Below are 21,463 nucleotides of genomic sequence, written 5' to 3'. Positions count from 1 at the left end.
TTTATTTCATAAAGTAGTTAATGTTTTTTATTTATTCTTTAATTGGAGAAAAATTGCTTTACAGTGATGTGTTGGGTCCTGCCATACACTAAAGCAGTCCAGCCATAATTATACACATGTCAGCTCCCTCTTGATTCTCTCTGACGTTCCCCATCCCACCCCTCTGGGTCGCCACAGAACACCAGGCTGGACTCCTGTGTTGTATAGCATATGTCTCTCTCCTTTACAGGACTCTGCCAGTTTTTGATACTGTGAATGCTTGAAAACTTATTTCAGAAACTGCCCTTCACTCTGACATATTTCAGACGCCCTTTCTATGCAACTAAACTGATTCAGCAGATGTTCGATTCACAATTTACAAAAAAAAAAAAAAGAATAGTGGGTGTATAGTGAATCCCTGTTGTACTCAAAACTCTAGCCTCAGGCCCCACCCTCTCCCAAGACGCCGATGGTAATAGGTAATTACTGCACACATTTGCTGGCGCTCTGCTGGCACGTGTTGCCTGCTGAGTCGAAAATGCCATGCCCTTTCCACACACCTGCTCTTAAGCTCACAGGTACTCTCTCACCTTGATGTGACTTGTGTAACGCTTCCTCAAGGCTCACGTGCCCGCATTGTCGGTCGATTCCTGCATCAGCTATTCTCCCAAAGCCCCAGACACCTGCTTCCCACAAAACACCAGCCTTTTGCATCTCCTTCGAGCGCATCTGGAAAGAACCTCTTGTCTGCAAATCCACTCTGCCTCCTTTGAAGGCTCAAAGAGGACCTCCCCCATAAAAATCTTTCAGATTCACCAAATCCTACTTAATTGCCTTTATCTTTCACCTTCTCAGGCTTCTCAGCTGATAAAACCCGGAAAGGTGGTTTTGTTCCTATGGTTTGCCTTTCTGTAACTGCGTTCGTATGCATCTTTCCATTTCTCCATGTAAATAGTACTTACCTTTGATATCAAGAAGCATGTTTTCTTTTTTTTAGCTGGAAACATGTGCAACTCCCTGTTGTGGAGGCTAGGGGTTGGAGTGGGTAGCGTGCTTTCCTATGTGGCCACTTAATTGGCGCGAGATTTGGAAGAATTCTAAAGTCATCACATACCTTCTTGGTCGTTATGAAAGTATATTTCTATATATATATTTCTCTCTCTATATATATATAGAGAGAGAGAGGACATAGGAATATAGAACATGTTTCATTTGTTCTAACAAAATAATAACAGTACACATAATAAAGGTAACTGTGTATGGAGTTCTTACTCTGTGGCACAGGGCTAAATATTGATCTGGAGAATTTCCTTTTAGATACGGACCAACCGCCCTTCATTCTTCAGGGTGCACCGTCCCACACGTGCCACTGGCCGTAATAGAACATCCCCAAGGTTGAGCTGAGGTCTGTTCTCCAGTTTGCATGTTGTTATGCTATCATCTTGGATGTTACAGCACTTATTACATATGCTTCAAAACACATGATTCTCCAAAAACCATGCTGGTACGCTTGGATTTTTTCTTTTTGGCCACCCTGTGGGGCATGTGGAATCTTAATTCCCTGATCAGGGATTGAACCTGTGCCCCTTGCATTAGAAGCACAAGGTCTTAACCACTGGACTGCCAGAAAAGTCCTTATACTTGGACATTTTTAATAAATATTTGAATTCTAACTTTATTGTTTCAAACATGCAAATCTTCTCTTATATAAAATTTACTACATTAACTCACTAGCCCTTGGGAGAAAAAAAAAAAAACCTGACAAAATGACTGTAACTATTCTTTTCCTCCTTTTATTTTTTCTGGAAAGGGAATCTGTATTCCTGATCTTATTTGCATAATATTTGCCATGTTCTCCATGTAATCTCAAAATTATTACAAGTTTGATAAAATCATAAAATCTCTAATGCTAAAAAGTTCTCACTCTGCTGATAATTATGCACATTTGGCAACTGTTCCCTTATTGGTTCAGTACTTGACTCGCTAGTCATCGTGACTGAATCATTTCCCATGTTCCTTATTTTCATTGTCCTGTGCAAAACAAATGTAATCCTTCTAAGGAGAAGTCAGGTAGAAGCCAGATCATGTTGGGATAAGTTTACATTTCCCTTTTACCAGTTCTAGAATGTTCATTCACAAAATGTCTTTTAAAGAATGAGCTCATGTTGTAAGTCCTGATATGCTGACAGCCCTGGGTCTTGTCATTCCTCCAAAGGACACTGACGTGCAAACACAGTCCTTTGAGAATTACCCCACTGATTTTGTTAAATCTGTCACTTTAATCTTACATTTAATAATCTTTCACATTGTCAATGTAAACTTTTACTTTAATGAGGCTTTCCCTTTGAGATCTTTTTGTTATTGATTCTTTTTTAAAATCTTTTTTAAAATTTGTATTATTTTGATTAAAATGATGTAAGAAGTATTTTATCAGATGACTCAGATTTTATCAGGGAGTATCGGGTGCTACCTGGTCATGCTGTCTTCATAATGCTAAGCCTGCCAGTTTCAATTTAGTAGAGCTAAAAAAGATAGCATCTTCAGTTCAGTCGCTCGGTAGTGTCCAACTCTTTGCGACCCCATGAACCGCAGCAGGCCAGGCCTCCCTGTCCAGCACCAATTCCCAGAGTTTACCCAAACTCATGTCCATCAAGTTGATGATGCCATTCAGCCATCTCATCCTCTGTTGTCCCCTTCTCCTCCTGCCCCCAATCCCTCCCAGCATCAGGGTCTTTTCCAATGAGTCAACTCTTCGCATCAGGTGGCCAAAGTATTGGAGTTTCAGCTTCAGCCTCAGTCCTTCCAATGAACACCCAGGACTGATCTCCTCTAGGATGGACTGGTTGGATCTCCTTGTAGTTCAAGGGACTCTCAAGAGTCTTCTCCAACACCACAGTTCAAAAGCATCCATTTTTGGCGCTCAGCTTTCTTCACAGTCCAACTCTCACATCCATACATGACCACTGGCAAAACCATAGCCTTGACTAGATGGACCTTTGTTGGCAAAGTAATGTTTCTGCTTTTTAATATGCTGTCTAGGTTGGTCATAACTTTCCTTCCAAGGAGTAAGTGTCTTACTTTACATCAAACACTGAATCGAGATGTCCATATCAAATAGTAAACCCCCATGGTAAATACAGAGAATCTATACTATAGAAACATCAGGTGATGGAAAACTCACTCACTTATAAATTCTTAAGGAAATTTCATTAGTATTTTCCCTAGTTATAAAAGTAATTACACCAAAGTATACTTTAAAAATTAGAGAATACACAAAAGCATTAAAGAAGAGAGTCATTTCTAGCTATATCATTCAAAGGTATCCAAAAGTAGGATTTTTGAGTATTTCATTTTTTTTCCAGTGTTAATTTCTCATTGCTAATGAAGGGGGGAAAGATAACTTTAAAATCTTCAGCAGAGTAGATCATTTTCACATCAAAATCGTATTCCTTAAAACTTGTCTTTTATGTTAAAATTCAGTCTGTTCCAGGAACCCTTCTGTGCTTGTGAATGTATATTTCTCAACATGCATGTATATGATGTATAATAATTATAGTCCTAAATAACAGCTGCTGTTTATAAAACATTTGGTGTGTGCGAGTCCATGTTCTAGGCATGTTACATATTTTAAATCATTTCTAGGCATGTTATGTATTTTAGATAATTTATTCTTCATAGCAACCTTCTAAAGTAGACACTATTATCATCCCCATTTTACAAACAAGGAAATCGAGGTCACCCCTGCAGGGGTCACAAAGACACCAGAGGTCACACAACTGTCAAGCAGTTTGGGAGCAAAGTCCGTCAGCCTAACTACACTATTTCCTATAGTAGAGACCCAGTCATATCAGGGAAAACAATTTTAAAATTCATGAACTGAATCCCTGCTAGCACATGTTAGAGAAGAAGAGAATTTGTTAGCTACTACAAGATGACCCTGTGGGACCATTAAGCCAGAAAATACCAACTGAGCCCAAGTTCTGGTGCGGGTACAAGCCTCTAGAAACTTGGGCACTTTATTTCTGACACGTTTTAACGAGTCTATGGAAGGCAGTGAGCTTTACTAATTAGAACTTACAGTAGAAATATAAATAGGCCTTAGTAATGAACGAGTCTGCCGGCCTGCAGGGAGCCCTGCCTCCCTCACACACATACGCACCCAACATTTAGATATCAGAAGTACACATGATTATCTTTGGGTTTCTTTGATGGCTTATTCTTTTTGAAAAAAGGAACTAAACCTGTTTCTTAGGATGTTTTAGCTTATGGCTCAGTAAACAAGTAGGGAATAAATTAAGTACTCCAGATTCAGAGTGACTCCAGTCTTCTAAATTACAAGCATACCTAAGACACTGGATGTTCTCCTGACCACAGTGACGCAGGGTGCGTGTGGAGCAACAGGGGATCTCGGTGCGCCCTGCCCGGGTGCTGAGCAGGTGTGCCTCGGGGATGCGAGCTGCGCCCTAGGCTGGGTCACTCACTGGTTCTGTAAGCTCCTGGCGTGGGCAGCCCTGACCCGGGCTCCATGCTCTGCCTCCCCACCCCAGAGATACGGATGTCCAGGAAGCAACTTGCTCAGTCTGTAATTCCAAACCAAAACCTTGCTTTTGGGGGGACATTCAGTAGAAGTAAAGATGTAAATCTTGCAGAGGTAGTCAGCCCTCTGAAGGGGACTCACCTCCAGTCTGACTCTCATCCACACTCAAGGCATCGACAGAGTAAGTAACAAGGGTGGGATCCATCAAGGTAGAGGTTCAAGTGCAATATCTAAGTTAAATTTAGACCTTAATGATTTCAAGGCCTTGGCTTTGAAATCCACTGAGATGAATACATATCTCTCATGTGAAAAATGATTTTTTTCCCCAATTCTTAGATTAGCAAAGTGTCTAAGTACTTCTATTCCTGTATATAGCAGTGACCTGCCTTCCTCCTTTTTACTAGTATCAAGTGCTTTTACAGTTCAATTTTATATAAATATTTCACAAAGAAGATGAATACAAAGGAATTTAGATGTTAGAGGCCCCCTAAATCAGTCTCTCATATTTTTATGAGTATTGTTTTGGGCAAAAAATTCATTTGGGTTTTTCCATAACATCTTATGGGTCGACTTGAATGAACTTCTTAGTCAACCCAAAACACAGAAGAACAAACTACATCCCATCAGCCAAGTGATGAAAGATGTTCGTAGATGCTCTGGAAAATACAGTACTTTGCACACAAACACACAGAATCCTTTGCTGTGCTGAAGTTTTGAAAGTACTCAATATTTAACTGACTTTACACTTTGCTCTATAGTAGAAACTAACATTGTTGCTTTACAACATAGTAAATAAAGCAACTATACTCAAAAAAAAGGTTTAAAAAATAAATGACTCTGCAAGAATAAAGACCTTTTTTAAAGGGAAGAAAGAGAGGACCGCAGAGCTTTGAATACCCATCTGTGTACGGCACGTGTGTGCACATGCTTGGTCACTTCAGTCGTGTCTGACTCTTTGTGACCCCATGGACTGTAACCCGTCAGCCTTCTCTGTCTATGGGATTTCCCAGGCAGGAACGCTGAAGTAGGTTGCCATTTCCTCCTCCGGGGGGTCTTCCCGACCCAGGGGCTGAGCCCACATCTCCTGCAGCTCCTACACTGCAGGAGGATTCCTTACCCCTGAGCCTGTTCCCAGCATGTGGTGGTTCAGTCGCTCAGTCGTGCCCCACTCTTGTGACCCCACGGACTCCAGCGCGCCAGGCTTCCCTGTCCTTCACCATCTCCCGGAGCTTGCTCAGTCTCATTGTCCATTGAGTCAGTGATGCCATCCAACCATCGCATCCTCCGTTGTCCCCTCCTCCTCCTGCCTTCAGTCTTTGCCACCATGTCAGCATTAATTATTGCCTTCCATTGTCAGAGAACCCCAGCAAAGCAGAAACTAACTCTGACTCTCTTGCTTTTGTGGGCCAGGCACAGAACAGCATGTAATCCATAGATATATTTGCAGACTGGGGAGCTGAGAGATAAACATTATTGAATGATGTATCAAATGCTTTCTTGTTAGCCAGAGGTTCTTCACTGTATCACTTTTTTTAGTGCCCATAATCAGGGTACTGCCAAACCCCAATGAAAACTGACTTCAGGGACTTCCTGACAGTCCAGCAGTTAGGACTCTGCATTCTCACTGCTGATGGCCCAGATTCAATTCCCAGTAAGGGAACTGAAATCCCTCAAGCCATGCATCACCGCCAAAAAAAGGGTTTTAAATGAAAAATAAAACTGGCTTTACTGATCAGATAGAAAGATGCTCAATGTTTTCTTGTGTCATGAATAAGAACCTTAGCCACTCCCCTGCTGGAGGGAGCGTCCTAAGCAACCTACCTTCCTCTCGTAAAATTCACTTTTTCATTGACAAAACAGTATGGTTTTGCCAGCTAAGTAGGCAAAATGAAAGACTCGCCGAATGCTCAGACTCGGGGGCAAATCCTAGAGGTTATTGAATTCTAATTCTTTGTTTGGACTCTTTCTGAAATCAGAAATAATACACTCTGAACAGGCCTGCTTGAGTTCTTGATAAGAGAACAAAACACGCGATTCAGAAACAAAATACGAAGGCCAGTCGAAAAGTGATTCACCTGCACTCTCGTCAGCTCAGAATTGTGCCAGCCCAGTCCGTCCTAACCCTTTCTGCTTCTCAGTCCTTGGCTCAGGGCGGCACTGACCTAGATGTTAAGGCAGTCAGGACGTGGAGCACAGAGGTATTTGCCCCCAGGCCGAGCTCCACCGGCATAACCAGTAACTGACTTAACAGGAGGAAGTCCTCTGACCTCTATTTTGTGACCTTCTGTAGTTAATTCTGTTTTGAAAAAGAAAAAAATCACCCGGGTGAGGTTCACAGGTGCAGATTTATGTGCAGACATGCCAGCCATCCCCACACCGAATAGATTACTAATTCTGTGGTTCATGAGGACTCTCAAAATCAGGGTGCTCGGGCGTGCGTGATCATTTGCTAAGTCATGTCCGACTCTGCAACCCCGTGGACTGTAGTCCACCAGGCTTCTCTGTCCATGGGATTTCCCAGGCAAGAGTACTGGAGTGTGTTGCCCTTTCCTCCTCCAGGGGAGCTTCCAGAGTCAAGGATGGAGCCCATGTCTCCTGCATGGGCAGGCAGATTATTTACCATCTGAGCCACTGGGGAAGCCCCACTTTTACCATCCTACAGCCTTGTCAGCTTCAGTAGGTGGACAGTCAGCACCCGTTGAGGAGCCCGAGACCACCCCACGGTCAGGTGGGCAGGTCCAGGTGACCCCTTCCTCACGTTGTGCCCGTCTGCTGCACTGCATCGGCACATTCAGGCATCCAGCGCCACACTCACCACCACCCTCAACTTCCCAGACTTCTTGGGGTTCAGAAATCCTGCAGGTCAACTAAACTGTCTTGCCAGCCTTTTTGAAAGGGATGTCAAGACAGAATCAGTTCCTCTGAAATACTGAAACTCATTCCTTTGAAAAGTAAGTCAGAAAGAGAAAAGTACCATATATGAATGCATATATGTGGAATCTAGAAAAACAGTACTGATGAACCTCTTTACAAGGCAGAAACAGAGACATAGACGTAGGGAATGGACATTCAGACACAAGGGAGGAAGGGGAGGTTGGGATGAATTGGGAGACTGGGGGTCTGATATGTATACACTACGATGTGTACAGTAGATAGCTAGTGGGAAGCCGCTGTATATACACCACAGGGAGCTCAGCTTGGCGCTCTATGGTGACTGAGAGGGATGGGATGTGGGTAGGTCCAAGGGGCAGGGGATATAGGTGTACATACAGCTGATTCACATTGTTGTATAGCAGAAACCATGTGAAACATGTTGTTGTAAAGCAGCTATACCCCAATAAAAAAAGAGTCCTTGTCGTCTTGTCTTAAAGAAGCTCACAGTGGGATTGTCGTGTCTTTCTGCAGGAGAACCTCTTTTTTGTGATGGAGTATCTCAACGGAGGAGACTTAATGTACCACATCCAGAGCTGCCACAAGTTCGACCTCTGCAGAGCCACGTAAGTACCCTTGTAGGGTTGGAGTTCCCCCTTGTCTGGTCGAGGACTGGGGTCCCCTGTGCCTGCACCTTGCTTTTTCCCACCTGTCTTATTCAGTGGACCTAGACTCCAGGGCGAGGTGACCCCAGAAACACATCCAATGAAGCACCTGTTTTCCCAGCTCCCAAAGCTTCCATTCAGTTATAGTTCATTTTTCTGCCTTGAGATCGAGTACTTGGTTTAAGGAACCACCCCAGTTCATCAGCCTTCTATGTCACCTGAACCTAGAACCAAGATTTGCCCCTGAATGGAAGTCAGATGGAACTCAGATGGGAAAGGGGTCATGGGTGGGATGTCCACAGGGAAGCTCAGAGTAAAGCCTCAAGCATTCAGCTCTGGGGGCAGGAGAATTGGAGAACAGGAAGAGACATTTGCTTTCTCTGGAGAATAAATCTCCGCCTTCGTTGGCGTCGAGCCACCCTGGATGCTGGCTTCCCAGGTGGTTCTAGTAGTGAAGATTCCACCTGCCAGTGCGGGAGATGCAGGAGACTCAGGTTCAATCCCTGGGTCAGGAGGATCCCCTGGAGTAGGAAACGGCAACCCACTCCAGTTTTCTTGCCTAGAAAATACCAAGGACAGAGGAGCCTGGTGGGCTACAGTCCATGAGGTCGCAGAGAGTCAGACACCACTGAGCAACTGAATGCACACACACACCCTGGATGCAGGCAAAATCAAGCAAGGTGGGTTTACTAGGTGGACTGTGGCAGAGCCCCCGGAACCCTCTGCATCCTGCCTCCCTCGGGCCCTCTTCCCTGAGTCGTCAAACCCCTGAGACCTTCAAAAACTGTGTCCCTAGGCCCACCTAAAGGTGTGGGTAGCCTTCTTTGCTGAGTGCTCCGTAATCTCTCACCCGCTCCTAACAAACACTCAGAGTGGTTCATGTCAAGCTGCATTGACAGACAGACTTTTCCAGCAGCTTCTGCAGAAACCCCGGCTGAAACATCCGTCTCATCACATCCAGTGGGTAGCCCACTGCTGATCTTGTTGTCTCTACGACCCGTCAGCCAAGTGCCAGGGGATAATTTTATGGGATTCCTGCAGCACAGAAATCTTCGGGCATTTTTCTGCTAAAAGGGTTCTCCCGGTCCCCTCCAGGTCTGTTCGGGATGGGAGGCATCACAGACACATGCTGTCTGTCTGTCCTCACTGCCTCCCTGGAAGGGATTCCTGCATTCCTCTCCAAGATCCAGCAGACCACACTTGCGGAAAGTTCTCCCTTATATCTAATCCAACTAGTGATGGTTAAACTCACCTCCTTTGAGTCACTCATCTTTGAAGGTGGAGAGCACAGATCACCCCCGAACACAGGCATATCTCCTTTTATCACACTTCATTTTATCATGCTTTGCAGATACCCATTTTTTTCAATAAATGAAGGTTTGTGGTGACTCTACATTGTCAGATGATGGTTAGAATCTTTTAGCTGTATTTTAAATTTATTTTTATTGAAGTATAGTTCACAGCAAGTATTTTTAACTGAGGCATGTGCATTTTTTAGACTATTGCTTACCTCATAGACTAGTGTAGTGTCAATGTAACTTTTGTATGCACAGGAAAATCAACCCCACCCCCGCAAAAAAAAAGATCTGCTTTACTGCAGTGGTCTAGAACCGAACCTGTGAGATCGCTGAGGTCTACCTGTATGCATTCCTCCTCTCAAACTGAACCTTTTACATGTGAGCAAGTCAGGTCCATGTGGAATCTGGGGTCCAGGTAGATTTTAAAATAAAAGGGAAAATTATTACATTATTATTACATTTAGTGTTTTTAAATGTTCTCATAACCCTCCGAAATGATAATTCAAGCATTCTAGTTCACAGTATAAGAATAAGCACTAGATACCAGCTCCGTTTCATTCTCTCAGGGCTGAAGCTGGACGTGTAGAATGGATGCGGTCTTCCTTTTGTTAGGATTAAACAAAATTCCACAGGTACATTTAGCAGAATGCCATACGCTCACTCTATCTAAAGGGGAACCTTTTTCCCAGTAAACATTTCATGTGGAACCTCGATCTTCCTTTGCGCAGGTTCTACGCTGCCGAAATCATCCTCGGTCTACAGTTCCTTCATTCCAAGGGAATTGTCTACAGGTAAGCTGGCTCTTTGGAAGCAAGCCCTGGGATGTCGGGATTCCTGCTCCGGGTGGTTTAATCACCGTGCTCAGGTGACGGGAGGTGGTCAGTGTGCTTGTGTGGCTCAAAGTTCCCCACCCAGGCTTCCCACCCAGAGTGACCACGGACATGGATTTAACAACCAAGGAAGAAATTCCCATCTCAAAGCCGAGGGGCTGCGATCTCATTCTGTCCTTGCTTTCCCTTTCTTCTCCCTCTCGCTTCCCTTTGTCTCATTTCCTCCCATTCCTTTCTCTCTGGCATCTTACTGTTGCTTTCTCTCTCTGCCTCCTTTTCGTTCTTGCCTGTGTCTGCATACTGAGTGTCCTCCTGGGTGAGGGTGGAGGGAAGTTCTTCTCTGAACACTCAAACACGGCTGTGAAAACCTACATGCCTACATCTAGTCACCATACCCAGGATGCCACGTGTCCCCTCTTTCTTGAGCGGATATCCATCCAGAACTGACTGTACACCATCATCTCACAACCTTCTTGGGTAAAAGCTAATGTACTTCAGTGTCCATTTCTCGAGGCACACTTGAACTCATTTAACATACACATCTTCAAAGGCTTAGTTATCTAGTTTCCAACTCACTGCAGATTAGAGGGGGAGATAATATTTTTTTATAAAAGAAAGGAGCTGGACAGGATGCTGGCTCAGCAGCTGGAGGCCTGCAGAGTGACTGCAGTGAGAAGAGACAGCTGAGGACCTGACGTAAAGGGGGAAAGCAGGACAAGCTCATGGCCCAGGAGAATGGGATCACCTGCTTTCCTGTGACCAGTGCTCATAGGAAGGACCCGAGTCGTTAGGAAAGGCTAGGTGATGCTCCGCACGAATTGCTGAAGACAGCAAACTGTGTATAACGCAGTCCAGAAGCATTCCATCGGGGCTGGTCCGTACCAGTGCTTATAGAGTACTGAAACTCCGCTTGGGGAAACCTCTCCACTTCCAGCGGGTGCAGCCAAGTGTGGGCACCCTGTTTAGACCTGCCGAACCAGATGACTCAGGGGAGGTTTCAGCACTCATTTTTCTTAAGCAGTCTCTCTGACATCCTTGGGATATACATTTGTATCGGGTGGGGGGGGGGGGTCTGTCTACAAAATGATAGGTTAAAAGTCTGATGCCATTCTTTAATCTTCAGGAAACTGAGATCTGATCACCAGGATGGTGAAAACCCTGATCAGATTCCGTGGGTTGCTTTCCTCTATCTGAAATGCCTGCAGTATCCCAAACATATACCTATACTGGGGCCCTCTAGATTGTGTGGGATGGATGGATAGGAAAAGAGGGAGGAAAAACTAGGAAGATCGAAGAGAAGAGAGATCTTAGAGCTGAAAGGGACCTCGTGCCACCAAACCCCACATGCCCCAGTGCAGTCTGCTTCTCCACATTCTGTCTCTTCATCTCTTGTAAATTAACACTCAGGACAAAAACACAATGAGGGTCCATAAGTGTCTTTAATATCATAAATTATATGGGAAATCATGTTCTCTGAAGTGCCTTATGCGCCTCTAAGAAAGAACACTACGTTCATGTAGCAGTGTACTCACAGGATTGTAGGAGATCCTGGGAAGTCATTGAATAATTTGGACCGAGGGACATCATCCGGCAGGTACACGGACACTGAGAATGGCCTTCAGAAAATTTTCAGCCTACAAGGTGCATTGAGCCTTACTCACTGACACTCACTGGGCCACTGAATTAACAAGGAGATTCTGTTAGTTTCCTTCTTCTGTCCACTGACGATTAGTTTCAAAAGGTTGCCATAAGATTTAGCACAAATTTGATGACTTCGGCCAACAGAGTTATTCCCTCCCAGCTCTGGAGTCCCAAGGTCCAGAATCAAGGTGTCCACGGGGCCACGCTTCCTCTGCAAGATCTTGGGGAGGGTCCTTCTGGCCTCTCCCAGTCTCTGGGGGCCCCAGGGGCTCCCGGGCTTGGGGTGTCCCTCCCGTCGCCCCCAGCCTTTGCCTCTCCTCGTGTCTCTTCCATGTATGCCTCTCACATGGCCGCGGGCCATGGCACTTGGAGACCACTCAGATAAACCAGGGCTTCCCTGATGCCTCACTGGTCTCCTGCCAATGCGGAGACATGGGTTCTGTCCCTGGGCCAGGAAGATCCCCTGGAGAAGGGAATGGCTACCCACTCTAGTATTCTTGCATGGAAAATCCCATGGACAGAGGAGCCTGGTGGGCTACAGTCCCTGGGATCACAAAGAGTCAGACACAACGAAGCAACTGAGCAACAACAGATTAATCGAAGATAGTATCATTTCAAGATCCGTCACTTGATTACATCTGCGAATACTCTCTTTCCAAATAAGATCTCATTCATAAGGTCCTGGGGGTTAGGACAGAAACATCTCTGGTGGGGTGGGGGCACTTTAAACCCACTACACCTGGTAACTTGGATGGAGCGCCTGCTGAACACACAGCCTCTGTTAGGCATCGTGGTGGATACTGAAGCTATAGAAGTCCAGCCTCTGGATACCTGGGGAAGTCACTTTCTGGGTTTTTACTTTGTTTGGGGTTTTTGGGTTTTTTAGAAGGTAAAATATAAGGACATGAAAAGACATGAACAGCAAACTCTTAGAAAGTCCAAGCGAATAAGATTCTAATGAAGAGTGCCCGAGGGAGACTCTCAGACAGACATGCTCAGCCTGGGGTCCAAGGCAGAATGTGAGAGGTCTGTGATCATAGGTGGGAGAAAAAAGTTTTCTTTTTCACTAGACTCTAACTTGACATTTCCCTCAAGTCTCAATACAGGCAACACATCACAATGAAAGTGGGTTTGATTACAACGAAGGAACAAAGCCCAAGGCCTAAGGAGAAGACAGACAGACATATTGGGAGTTTGTAGTCCTCATAATGAGAGCATGACGGCATTTGAGTTAGGATGGGAGAAACAGAAGTGATACTGATGTGAGTGTGAGATACACATTCCTGTACCGTGGGAGTATCCACGCCTCTGGTCAGACAGACCGTCCATGAGGCTTTGGCGCCGGAGGTTGGCACGCTGGTCCAGATGTGAGACGTCAGTCCTGGGGACAGCTGCTAGCAGCATGCATCCACCAGAGCAGGACTGTGTCCCCTGCTCTCCATTCCTGGCTGATCTGCTCACACAAGGTGAGAAGGACTGAAAGGGAACCATTCTCAGGAGTTAATTGCAGCAGGCAATTACGTGGTGAGGTCATCACCGGCTGGGGACAGGACTCTGTCAGAGTGAAAGAAAGAAAGAAAGAGAAGTCACTCAGTCGTGTCCGACTCTTTGCGACCTGCCAGGCTCCTCCATCCATGGGATTTTCCAGGCAAGAGTACTGGAGTGGGTTGCCATTCCCTTCTCCAAGGGATCTTCCCGACCCAAAGATTGAACCCAGGTCTCCTGAATTGCAGGCAGACACTTTACCGTCTGAGCCACCAGGGACGCCTATCAGAGCTGGGCCCAGAAATAGCTTACCTGACTGCAAGGGGCTATAATAGATCGAGTCCTGGGCAGAGACGCTGGTCAAGGAGGAAATACCATGGAGGAGAAGCAGTGAGCCCCTGAGCCGTGCCATGGATGAAGGGTTGAAAGGAGAGAGGAGGACCAGCAAAGCACCCACGGGTGGCCTTTCCAGCTGTGCTGGGAGAAGACACACGCATGTCCTTCTGCTTTGCCATCTTGATTTGAAAACCCCGCTGGGACACATAGACCACCGTGTCCGACTGTGTCCCATCTTACACGGCAATCCCATGTCAACAAAACTGCTTTATTAAAGTGAGGACCTGCTTTGTTTTCCAGGGACCTGAAGCTGGATAACATCCTCTTAGACAAAGATGGACACATCAAAATCGCGGACTTCGGGATGTGCAAGGAGAACATGCTGGGAGATGCCAGGACCAACACCTTCTGCGGGACCCCCGACTACATCGCGCCAGAGGTAGGGTGCACCCCGGCCCCTCCCCACCTCAGCATGCCCCGGGCCAGCACCGCTGCTTCTGCCTGCCCGGAAAAACCAAAAGACCTTAAAGTGCTTTGGTGCAGGAGGTGTGTTTGCTAATCCAAATACTTGACAAGTTCAGCTGCACGAAGGCGCGGCTAGTGTCTCCCGGCGGGTGGTCCCAGCCCTGACTGCAGCATCTCGCCAAGCGTGAAGGACCCGGCAGGTCCATCCTGTCCTGGCTCCCCCCACCCCAGCCTTAAAATGTATTCACCCTGCTCAGACCAACCGAAAGCGGCCGCTGGAGAAGAGCCAGGTGGACCCTGAACAGGCTCATGGCGCATCCGCCTGCGTTCAGTGGCTTCATTTGGGACTAGAAACACCCAAGTTGTGGTTTCCAGGCTGTGTCCCATGTGAGCCTGAAGAGCCCCACACTCTCGTGTAAAACGAGAATACTTCTGTCTTGTGCTATTTTGTCACATGGGCGAGCCTGTGAATGTTTAAAAAAGAAACAAGCCATTGCTCTTGTATCCTGAGCCCCTGGAAGTGCAGCGTCTGCTCAGAAGGCACCCTTCAATCCTGCTTTACCCACTGCCTGCCCCCCAGTTCTGGATTCCATGCCAGCTGCCCACCCAGGCAGATGAGAGACACCCCCTTGCCACGTGGTCCTTCTCGCACCATAAGTTTGTCATCGTGGCTTTTCTATCTTTGAATCTCTCTGCACCATTGGATGATCGCTCTAATGCCAGCAGCTGTTTCTTTCTTTTTAAAAAGTGTTTATTTGGCTGCACGGCATCTTAGTTGAAGCATGAAGGACCTGTTTGTTTTTGGTTTTTTTTCAGTTGCAGCACATGGGATCTAGTTCCCCAGCCAGGGATTGAAATTGAACCTGGGCGCCCTGCATTGGGAGTGGGGAGTCTCAGCCTCTGGACTACCAGGGAAGTCCCAGGACTTCTGCTTATTCACTTCTGAGACACTTTATTTTGGAATAATTACAAATTCACAAGAAGTTTCCAAAAATAGTAAAGAAACATCACCCATATCTGCCCTTCACCATTTCCCCTACCAATTCCATCTTAAATAGCTATGGTACAATAGCAAAACCACAACAGTGATGTTGGTACAGGTGGATACGGCTCTGTTTTCTCATCTTGTCACTTGTGTAGATCAGTGTATTCTTACTTTTATATCCAAGGACGGAGCACAAGACTTGGCACATTAAGGTGCTAATAGATACCTTTTCAAAGAGTGAATGAAGAATTGTTGATAAGTGTGTGAGTGCTGAGTGGTTGTTTGGTAGACAGTGAGGGGCCTCTGGTTTCCAGGGCAAAACAAATTTAGTGACAGATCCCTGTCATTGCCAAAGTAACGGCAGCATCTTCAGTCTGGGAAACAGGAGACTCTACCCTGCACGTACGTGTTTAGTTTTGACTGCATCTTTTTTTAAATGCAAGCTTGACCTCTGGTGAGCAGACTGTGGCTTTAACTGCCCTGTCTACACACACGCCTTATGCCATGCCCTGTCTTGGGCAGCCCATCTTTTTCAATCTCTTTTCTTTGCTATCCTCCAGAATCTAGCCTCCGAGACAGGCTTCTCTCTGCAGCTTCCGTCTCATTCTCTCATCTTCAGTCATGCTTGTCTTCACACAGATCCACTCCTGGTGCTTTTTCCTCCCATACATTCTCCATGAGCAGCAGCTGTATTTATGACTGTGATTGCGAATCACTACAGCCAGCCCAGACTTATTGCTCCAGACCCATAGGTCTGTTTTCCTGCTGAGATCTCCAACTAACTGGCACAGGCCATTCAAACATAGCAGGTCCCAAACCCGTTCTCTCTGTTCTTTCTTGACCCTCCCAAATCCAAATGCCAAGACCCTCTAAATCTAGACCTCAGGACTTCACTTATCTATTCTCATCCCTCCCCAGTCTTGTGAATTAAGATTTCCCCCCACCCCCACCTTGATTCTTTTTTGATGCTCAGAGTGAATCCCTTTGTGAATCAAATCTGAGCTTCTCAAGTCACTCCCTGTCTGGGGCAAAACAAATTTAGCAGCAAATCCCTGTCCAGGAGCTTGGCACCTCTGGTGGAACCTCGGTGATACCTTTTAGCCTGGTTTTCTGCTCTGGGACCACCCAACAGCCAGTGCATCATTACATATTTTCACTTTTAGGTCATCCTTCATCAGTTAAAAAAGCATCACCAGCATATGTGTATTTATTATACAGTATCACCAGCTAGTACAGTATATGTTCTAAAACATGCAGAAAAAGGAATTGGCTGAACTTAAGATGAAATAGTCTTAAATAACTATGACTATTCATAGTACATTTTATGCTCTACTAAAATCATGAGGCTCAATAATTTTTTAAAATCTTCATTTAATACTTTGTGATTGGCACTCAAAATACTGGTTCAGTTCAGTTAGTAATGTCTGACTCTGTGACCCCAAGGACTGCAGCACCACAGGCTTCCCTGTCCATCACCATCTCCCAGAGCTTACTCAAACTCATGTCCACTGAGTCGGTGATGCCATGCAACCATCTCATCCTCTGTTATCCCCTTCTCCTCCTGCCTTCAGTCTTTCCCAGCATCAGGGTCTTTTCCAATGAGTCAGTTCTTCGCATCAGGTAGCCAAAGTATTGAAGCTTTAGCTTCAGCATCAGTCCTTCCAATGAATATTCAGGACTGATTTCCTTTAGGATTGACTGGTTTGATCTCCTTGAAGCCCAAGGGACTCTCAAGAGTCTTCTCCAACATCACAGTTCAAAAGCATCAATTCTTTGGTGCTCAGCTTTCTTTATGGTCCAACTCTCACATCCATACATGACTACTGCAAAAACCATAGCTTTGACTAGATGTACCTTTGTCGATAAAGTAATGTCTCTGCTTTTTAATGTGCCGTCTAGGTTGGTCATAGCTTTTCTTCCAAGAAGCGTACGTCTTTTAATTTCATGGCTGCAATCACCATCTGCAGTGATTTTGGAGCCCAAAAAAATAAAGTCCATCACTGTTCTCATTGTTCCCCGTCTATTTGCCATGAAGTGATGGGACCAGATGCCATGATCTTAGTTTTTTGAATGTTGAGTTTTAAGCAAACTTTTTCACTCTCCTCTTTCACTTTTATCAAGAGGCTCTTTAGCTCCTCTTTGCTTTCTGCCATAAGAGTGGTGTCATTTGCATATCTGAGGTTATTAATCCTTCTCCCTGCAATCTTGATTCCAGCTTGTGCTTCATCCAGTCTGGCATTTTGCATGATATATTCTGCGTGTAAGTTAAATAATCAAGGTGACAACATATAGCCTTGATGTACTCCTTTCCCAATTTGGAACTATGTTGTTCCATTGTTCCATGACTGTTTCTAACTGTTGCTTCTTGACCTGCATACAGATTTCTCAGGAGGCAGGTAAGGTTGTCTGGCATTCCCATCTCTTGAAGAATTTTCCACTGTTTTTTGTGATCCACACAGTCAAAGGCTTTGGCGTAGTCAATGAAGCAAAAGTAGATGTTATTCTGGAACTCTCTTTCTTTTTTGATGACCTAGTGGATGTTGGCAATTTGATCTCTGGTTCCTCTGCCTTTTCTAAATCCAGCTTGAACATCTGGAAGTTCTCAGTTCACATACTGTTGAAGCCTAGCTTGGAGAATTTTAAGCACTACTTTGCTAGTGTGTAAGATGAGTGCAATTGTGCAGTAGTCTAAACAGTCTTTGGCATTGCCTTTCTTTGGGATTGGAATGAAAACTGACCTTTTTCAGTCCTGTGGCCACTGCTGAATTTTCCAGATTTGCTGGCATATTGAGTGCAGCACTTTAACAGAATCATCTTTTAGGATTTGAAATAGCTGAACTGAAATTCCATCACCTCCACTAGCTTTGTTCATAGTGATGCTTCCTAAGGCCCACTTGACTTCACATTCCAGGATGTCTGGCTCTAGGTGAATGATGACCCCAGCGTGGTTATATGGGTCATGAAGATCTTTTTTGTACAGTTCTTCTATGTATTCTTGCCACCTCTTCTTAATGTCTTCTGCTTCTGTTAGGTCCATACCATTTCTGCCCTTTATTGTGCCCATCTTTGCATGAAATGGGCATGGTAGCTTGGTCTCTCTAATTTTTTTGAAGAGATCTCTAGTCTTTCCCATTCTATTATTTTCCTCTATTTCTCTGCATTGATCCCCAAGGAAGGCTTTCTTGCCTCTCCCTGCTTTTCTTAGGAACTCTGCATTCAGATGGTTAGCTTCTTTCAGTTTCTGGTTTTAGTGGCTCATAGCTAAGAAAGAGCCCTCGCAAAGACGCAGTGTAAGATAGACGCTACAAGGTGTACAGAAGGCAAGGTGCATGGTTAAGAATAGTGGATGTAAGTCCAGAATTTACAACAGTGTTTTTGATACACTTGATTTAGCCAACTTCCTGCCATAACTAATGAGATGATCATTTTCAGCCTGATGATGAAGTGACAAGGAACTGGGACCAGGAGTGAGGCCTCTGCACTGCCATCTTCGGCTTTACATCATTTAGCGTGGTCTTCATCCAAAGTCTCTTTGCAGATAACTTTTAAATGACCTGCCATTTTGTGAAAATGAGCTTAGTTCAAACAGAACCCAGCAATCCCGTTAGTCAGGCCTACGACACAGGTGATGCCACACCGTAGGATAGTAAGTCGTCACATCGGGGATACATCTCACGACGTGCCTTAGCCGACACACCGTGACCAGCTCCTCCTGAGACAAGGCTTCCCGTTCCCCTCTCAGGAAACCTAGTCCTTGTTCAGGTCTCTAAACGAGGGCACCGATGTCCCTCAGAATTTTTTTAAACTTGCAAAAATACAAATTCTACTCTCTTCTTCCTACATCTTGTGGCACCATCTAGGTGACCCCTGGAGTGCCTTGAACCGAGGGCCGCTCCTCCACGCATCACCAGATTTCCCTTTCTAGTGGGAAAACCTGTCATGCCACGACTTGGAGCATCTTCAGGAGGTCCCCATTATTGTCTGATACAAGCCAAAATCCCGAGTGAAGGTCCTTAATCGTATGTCCTGAGAAGTCCATCTTCCCTCATCTCCCGCGGCCCTGAACCGGGCACTCAGGATCCTGGGTCTGGTCACCCCCACATCCAGGGTCATCTTCTCCCTGAAGATGCTTCTGGCTGCTGACGCTAATCAGTTATTTCCTCCTAGGTGCTACCACAGCGCACATGTAATCGATTTGCCAGTAAACTGAATTTCACACCATAAGGACCACAATTTATCCACCTTAATGTCTAGGCTCCTCCACCACCACTCAGAGCACCTGTCACCTGTTCCCTGAATGTCCACACCCAGACCTGCACCCCAAATGCCTGTCTCTGTACCTGTGCTGGGTTCCCCCACCTCTGGGCCTCTTTTATACAAGAACACTCCCTAGCCTCCACCTTTTCCATCAAAACCCTACCCATTTTCCAAAGCTCCACACACTCACCATGCACAGGCCTTAGTGAAGTTTTTCCTTCATCTCACTCACTCTCCCCCAGGACCCAAAGATATGGGCGGAGATCCCAAAACACAAGAAATTAAGGCATTCAGTGCAGTGTCAGGAACGACGCATGAAAAAGCAGACTGCTCCTCCAAACCAGGGAATAGTCCCAGCAATCCATGCCTCCTGGGGACCTCTCAAAACCTCCCTTGTTCCCTGTCTCTGTTAGAAGACTGAGGGTCTGACATATAATTGGAGGTCTACACTCATTTTGACAAAGAATAGGAAAACAGTAAATAAGGAGACACCCTACTCTCTAACATCTACCAGCCACTTAGTCCGGTGGAATTTTAACACAGAGAAGCCACTCCCTGGAGAAGGCAGGAGTCACGCTGAGTGGAGGCACTGGTGGTCACTCGGTCTTCTAAGGACCCTTCCTCTGCTGTGTACATCACCCAGTGAGCCATGTACAGACCTCAAATCACTAGCTCCACAAGGCAGATGGAATTGCAGCTCTCCTTTGCCCTAAGAGAGAAAGGGGGACTCTGACATGAAGTGGTAACATCCTGATCACCTGAGTTATTTCAAGCAAAGGTGGGGAGGACACAGGACAGAAGACAGCCTGGCCAAGAGAAGGCGTCAGGGTCTGAGATTCAGAAGGGGCCACTCCAGCCAGTGTTTCTCCACCAGTTTCTTTAAAAATAGAGACTAGTTTGAGCATGACCAAGTCAGAGCAAAGTTTCAGTCCTGGAGACAACATTATAATAGAAAAGGAACATTGAATAGTAAGATCCCAAAAGACCAGGGTTCAGAACATAGCTCTTAACTAGCCAGGAGACCTTAAAGAAGACATGTAACCTCCCAGGGTCCAGTCACTGTCCTTTGTTAAGCAGGGATAAGAGCACCTACCCCAGATGTTCTTGTGAATAACACACAGTGTCTGGGGAAACGCCCAGTACACACCACAGACGTTTGCAGATCTTCTGTTCATACCGTGAATAACTGAACTGGCATTGTGCTTATTTCTCCTAGCTTAAGACTGACACTCTATCACCTAGCCTTGGCAGACTGAATTTCCACCTTAACTGTCTCCTGTCCTCCAAATTTCTTTTTGTTAATCCAACACAAATGAAGATGTGTACCAGGATGTGATGCTGAGTGGCTTCTGGTTGCCCTGGGCTCTCCCTTGTGGCATGTCTGGGAATTGCATCTGAACCAGGACGCACTTAAGGCAAATACACCTGAACTAAGATTGTGCTGTGTGTGCTCATCTTTATTTTATCATTCTCCCTAGGTCTACTTTTACACTGTTCCTTAAGGTTACTTTTTAACTTTAAGATTAATTTTGGTGTTCAAATACTAAGGCCAGTAGATAACATTTTTATCCTGGAAGTCAGTGGCAGACTGAAAAATTCTGTTTGCAACTTGATCTTTATTTTTTGCAAATATCTATCAGCTTGTTTTCCTAGTCTCTCTCAGCATAGTCACAAAATTTGACTCTTCGTAACCATGACTGCTTAGGTTTAAGGGGTGGACTTGGTCAACCTCCTTGGCTGCTTGGTTAGCTGCAAAAACTTTATGTAAAGACTCAGGACCATTTGCTTAGGTTGCTTAGTCACTCACTCATGTTCAACTCTTTGTGAATATGTGGACTGTAGCCCGCCAGGGTCCTCTGTCCATGGGATTCTCCAGGTAAGAATACTGGAGTGGGTTGCTATTTCCTCCTCCAGGGGATCTTTCCAACTCAAGGACTGAATTCGTGTCTCCTGCGTCTCCTACATTACAGGCAGATTCTTTACCTGCCAAGCAATCAGGGACAGGCAGATTCTTTACCTGCCAAGCCATCAGGGAAGCCCCAACACTTAACAGAAAGTCCATAAAATGCATGGGTTTGGTTTAGAGGCACTGAAGGGCATAGATACACACCAGC

At 45.5% G+C, this 21,463-nt stretch overlaps 1 protein-coding gene across 3 annotated transcripts in view; it reads left to right on the top strand.

Moving 5' to 3' along the window:
- PRKCQ (protein kinase C theta) overlaps nt 1-21,463 on the top strand; it is a 139,245-nt gene that overhangs the window by 105,371 nt on the left and 12,411 nt on the right. For all 3 annotated transcript variants that reach the window (XM_061126029.1, XM_061126027.1, XM_061126028.1), the window contains exons 13-15: nt 7,922-8,013; nt 10,079-10,141; nt 13,943-14,081. In XM_061126029.1, the coding sequence (XP_060982012.1) occupies nt 7,922-8,013; nt 10,079-10,141; nt 13,943-14,081 (294 nt within the window). The remainder of the gene's footprint in view (nt 1-7,921; nt 8,014-10,078; nt 10,142-13,942; nt 14,082-21,463) is intronic.

The sequence above is a fragment of the Dama dama genome, chromosome 23 (assembly GCF_033118175.1).
Source record: "Dama dama isolate Ldn47 chromosome 23, ASM3311817v1, whole genome shotgun sequence".
NCBI classification, from domain to species: domain Eukaryota; kingdom Metazoa; phylum Chordata; class Mammalia; order Artiodactyla; family Cervidae; genus Dama; species Dama dama.
This window is presented reverse-complemented; position numbering and strand designations above follow the sequence as displayed.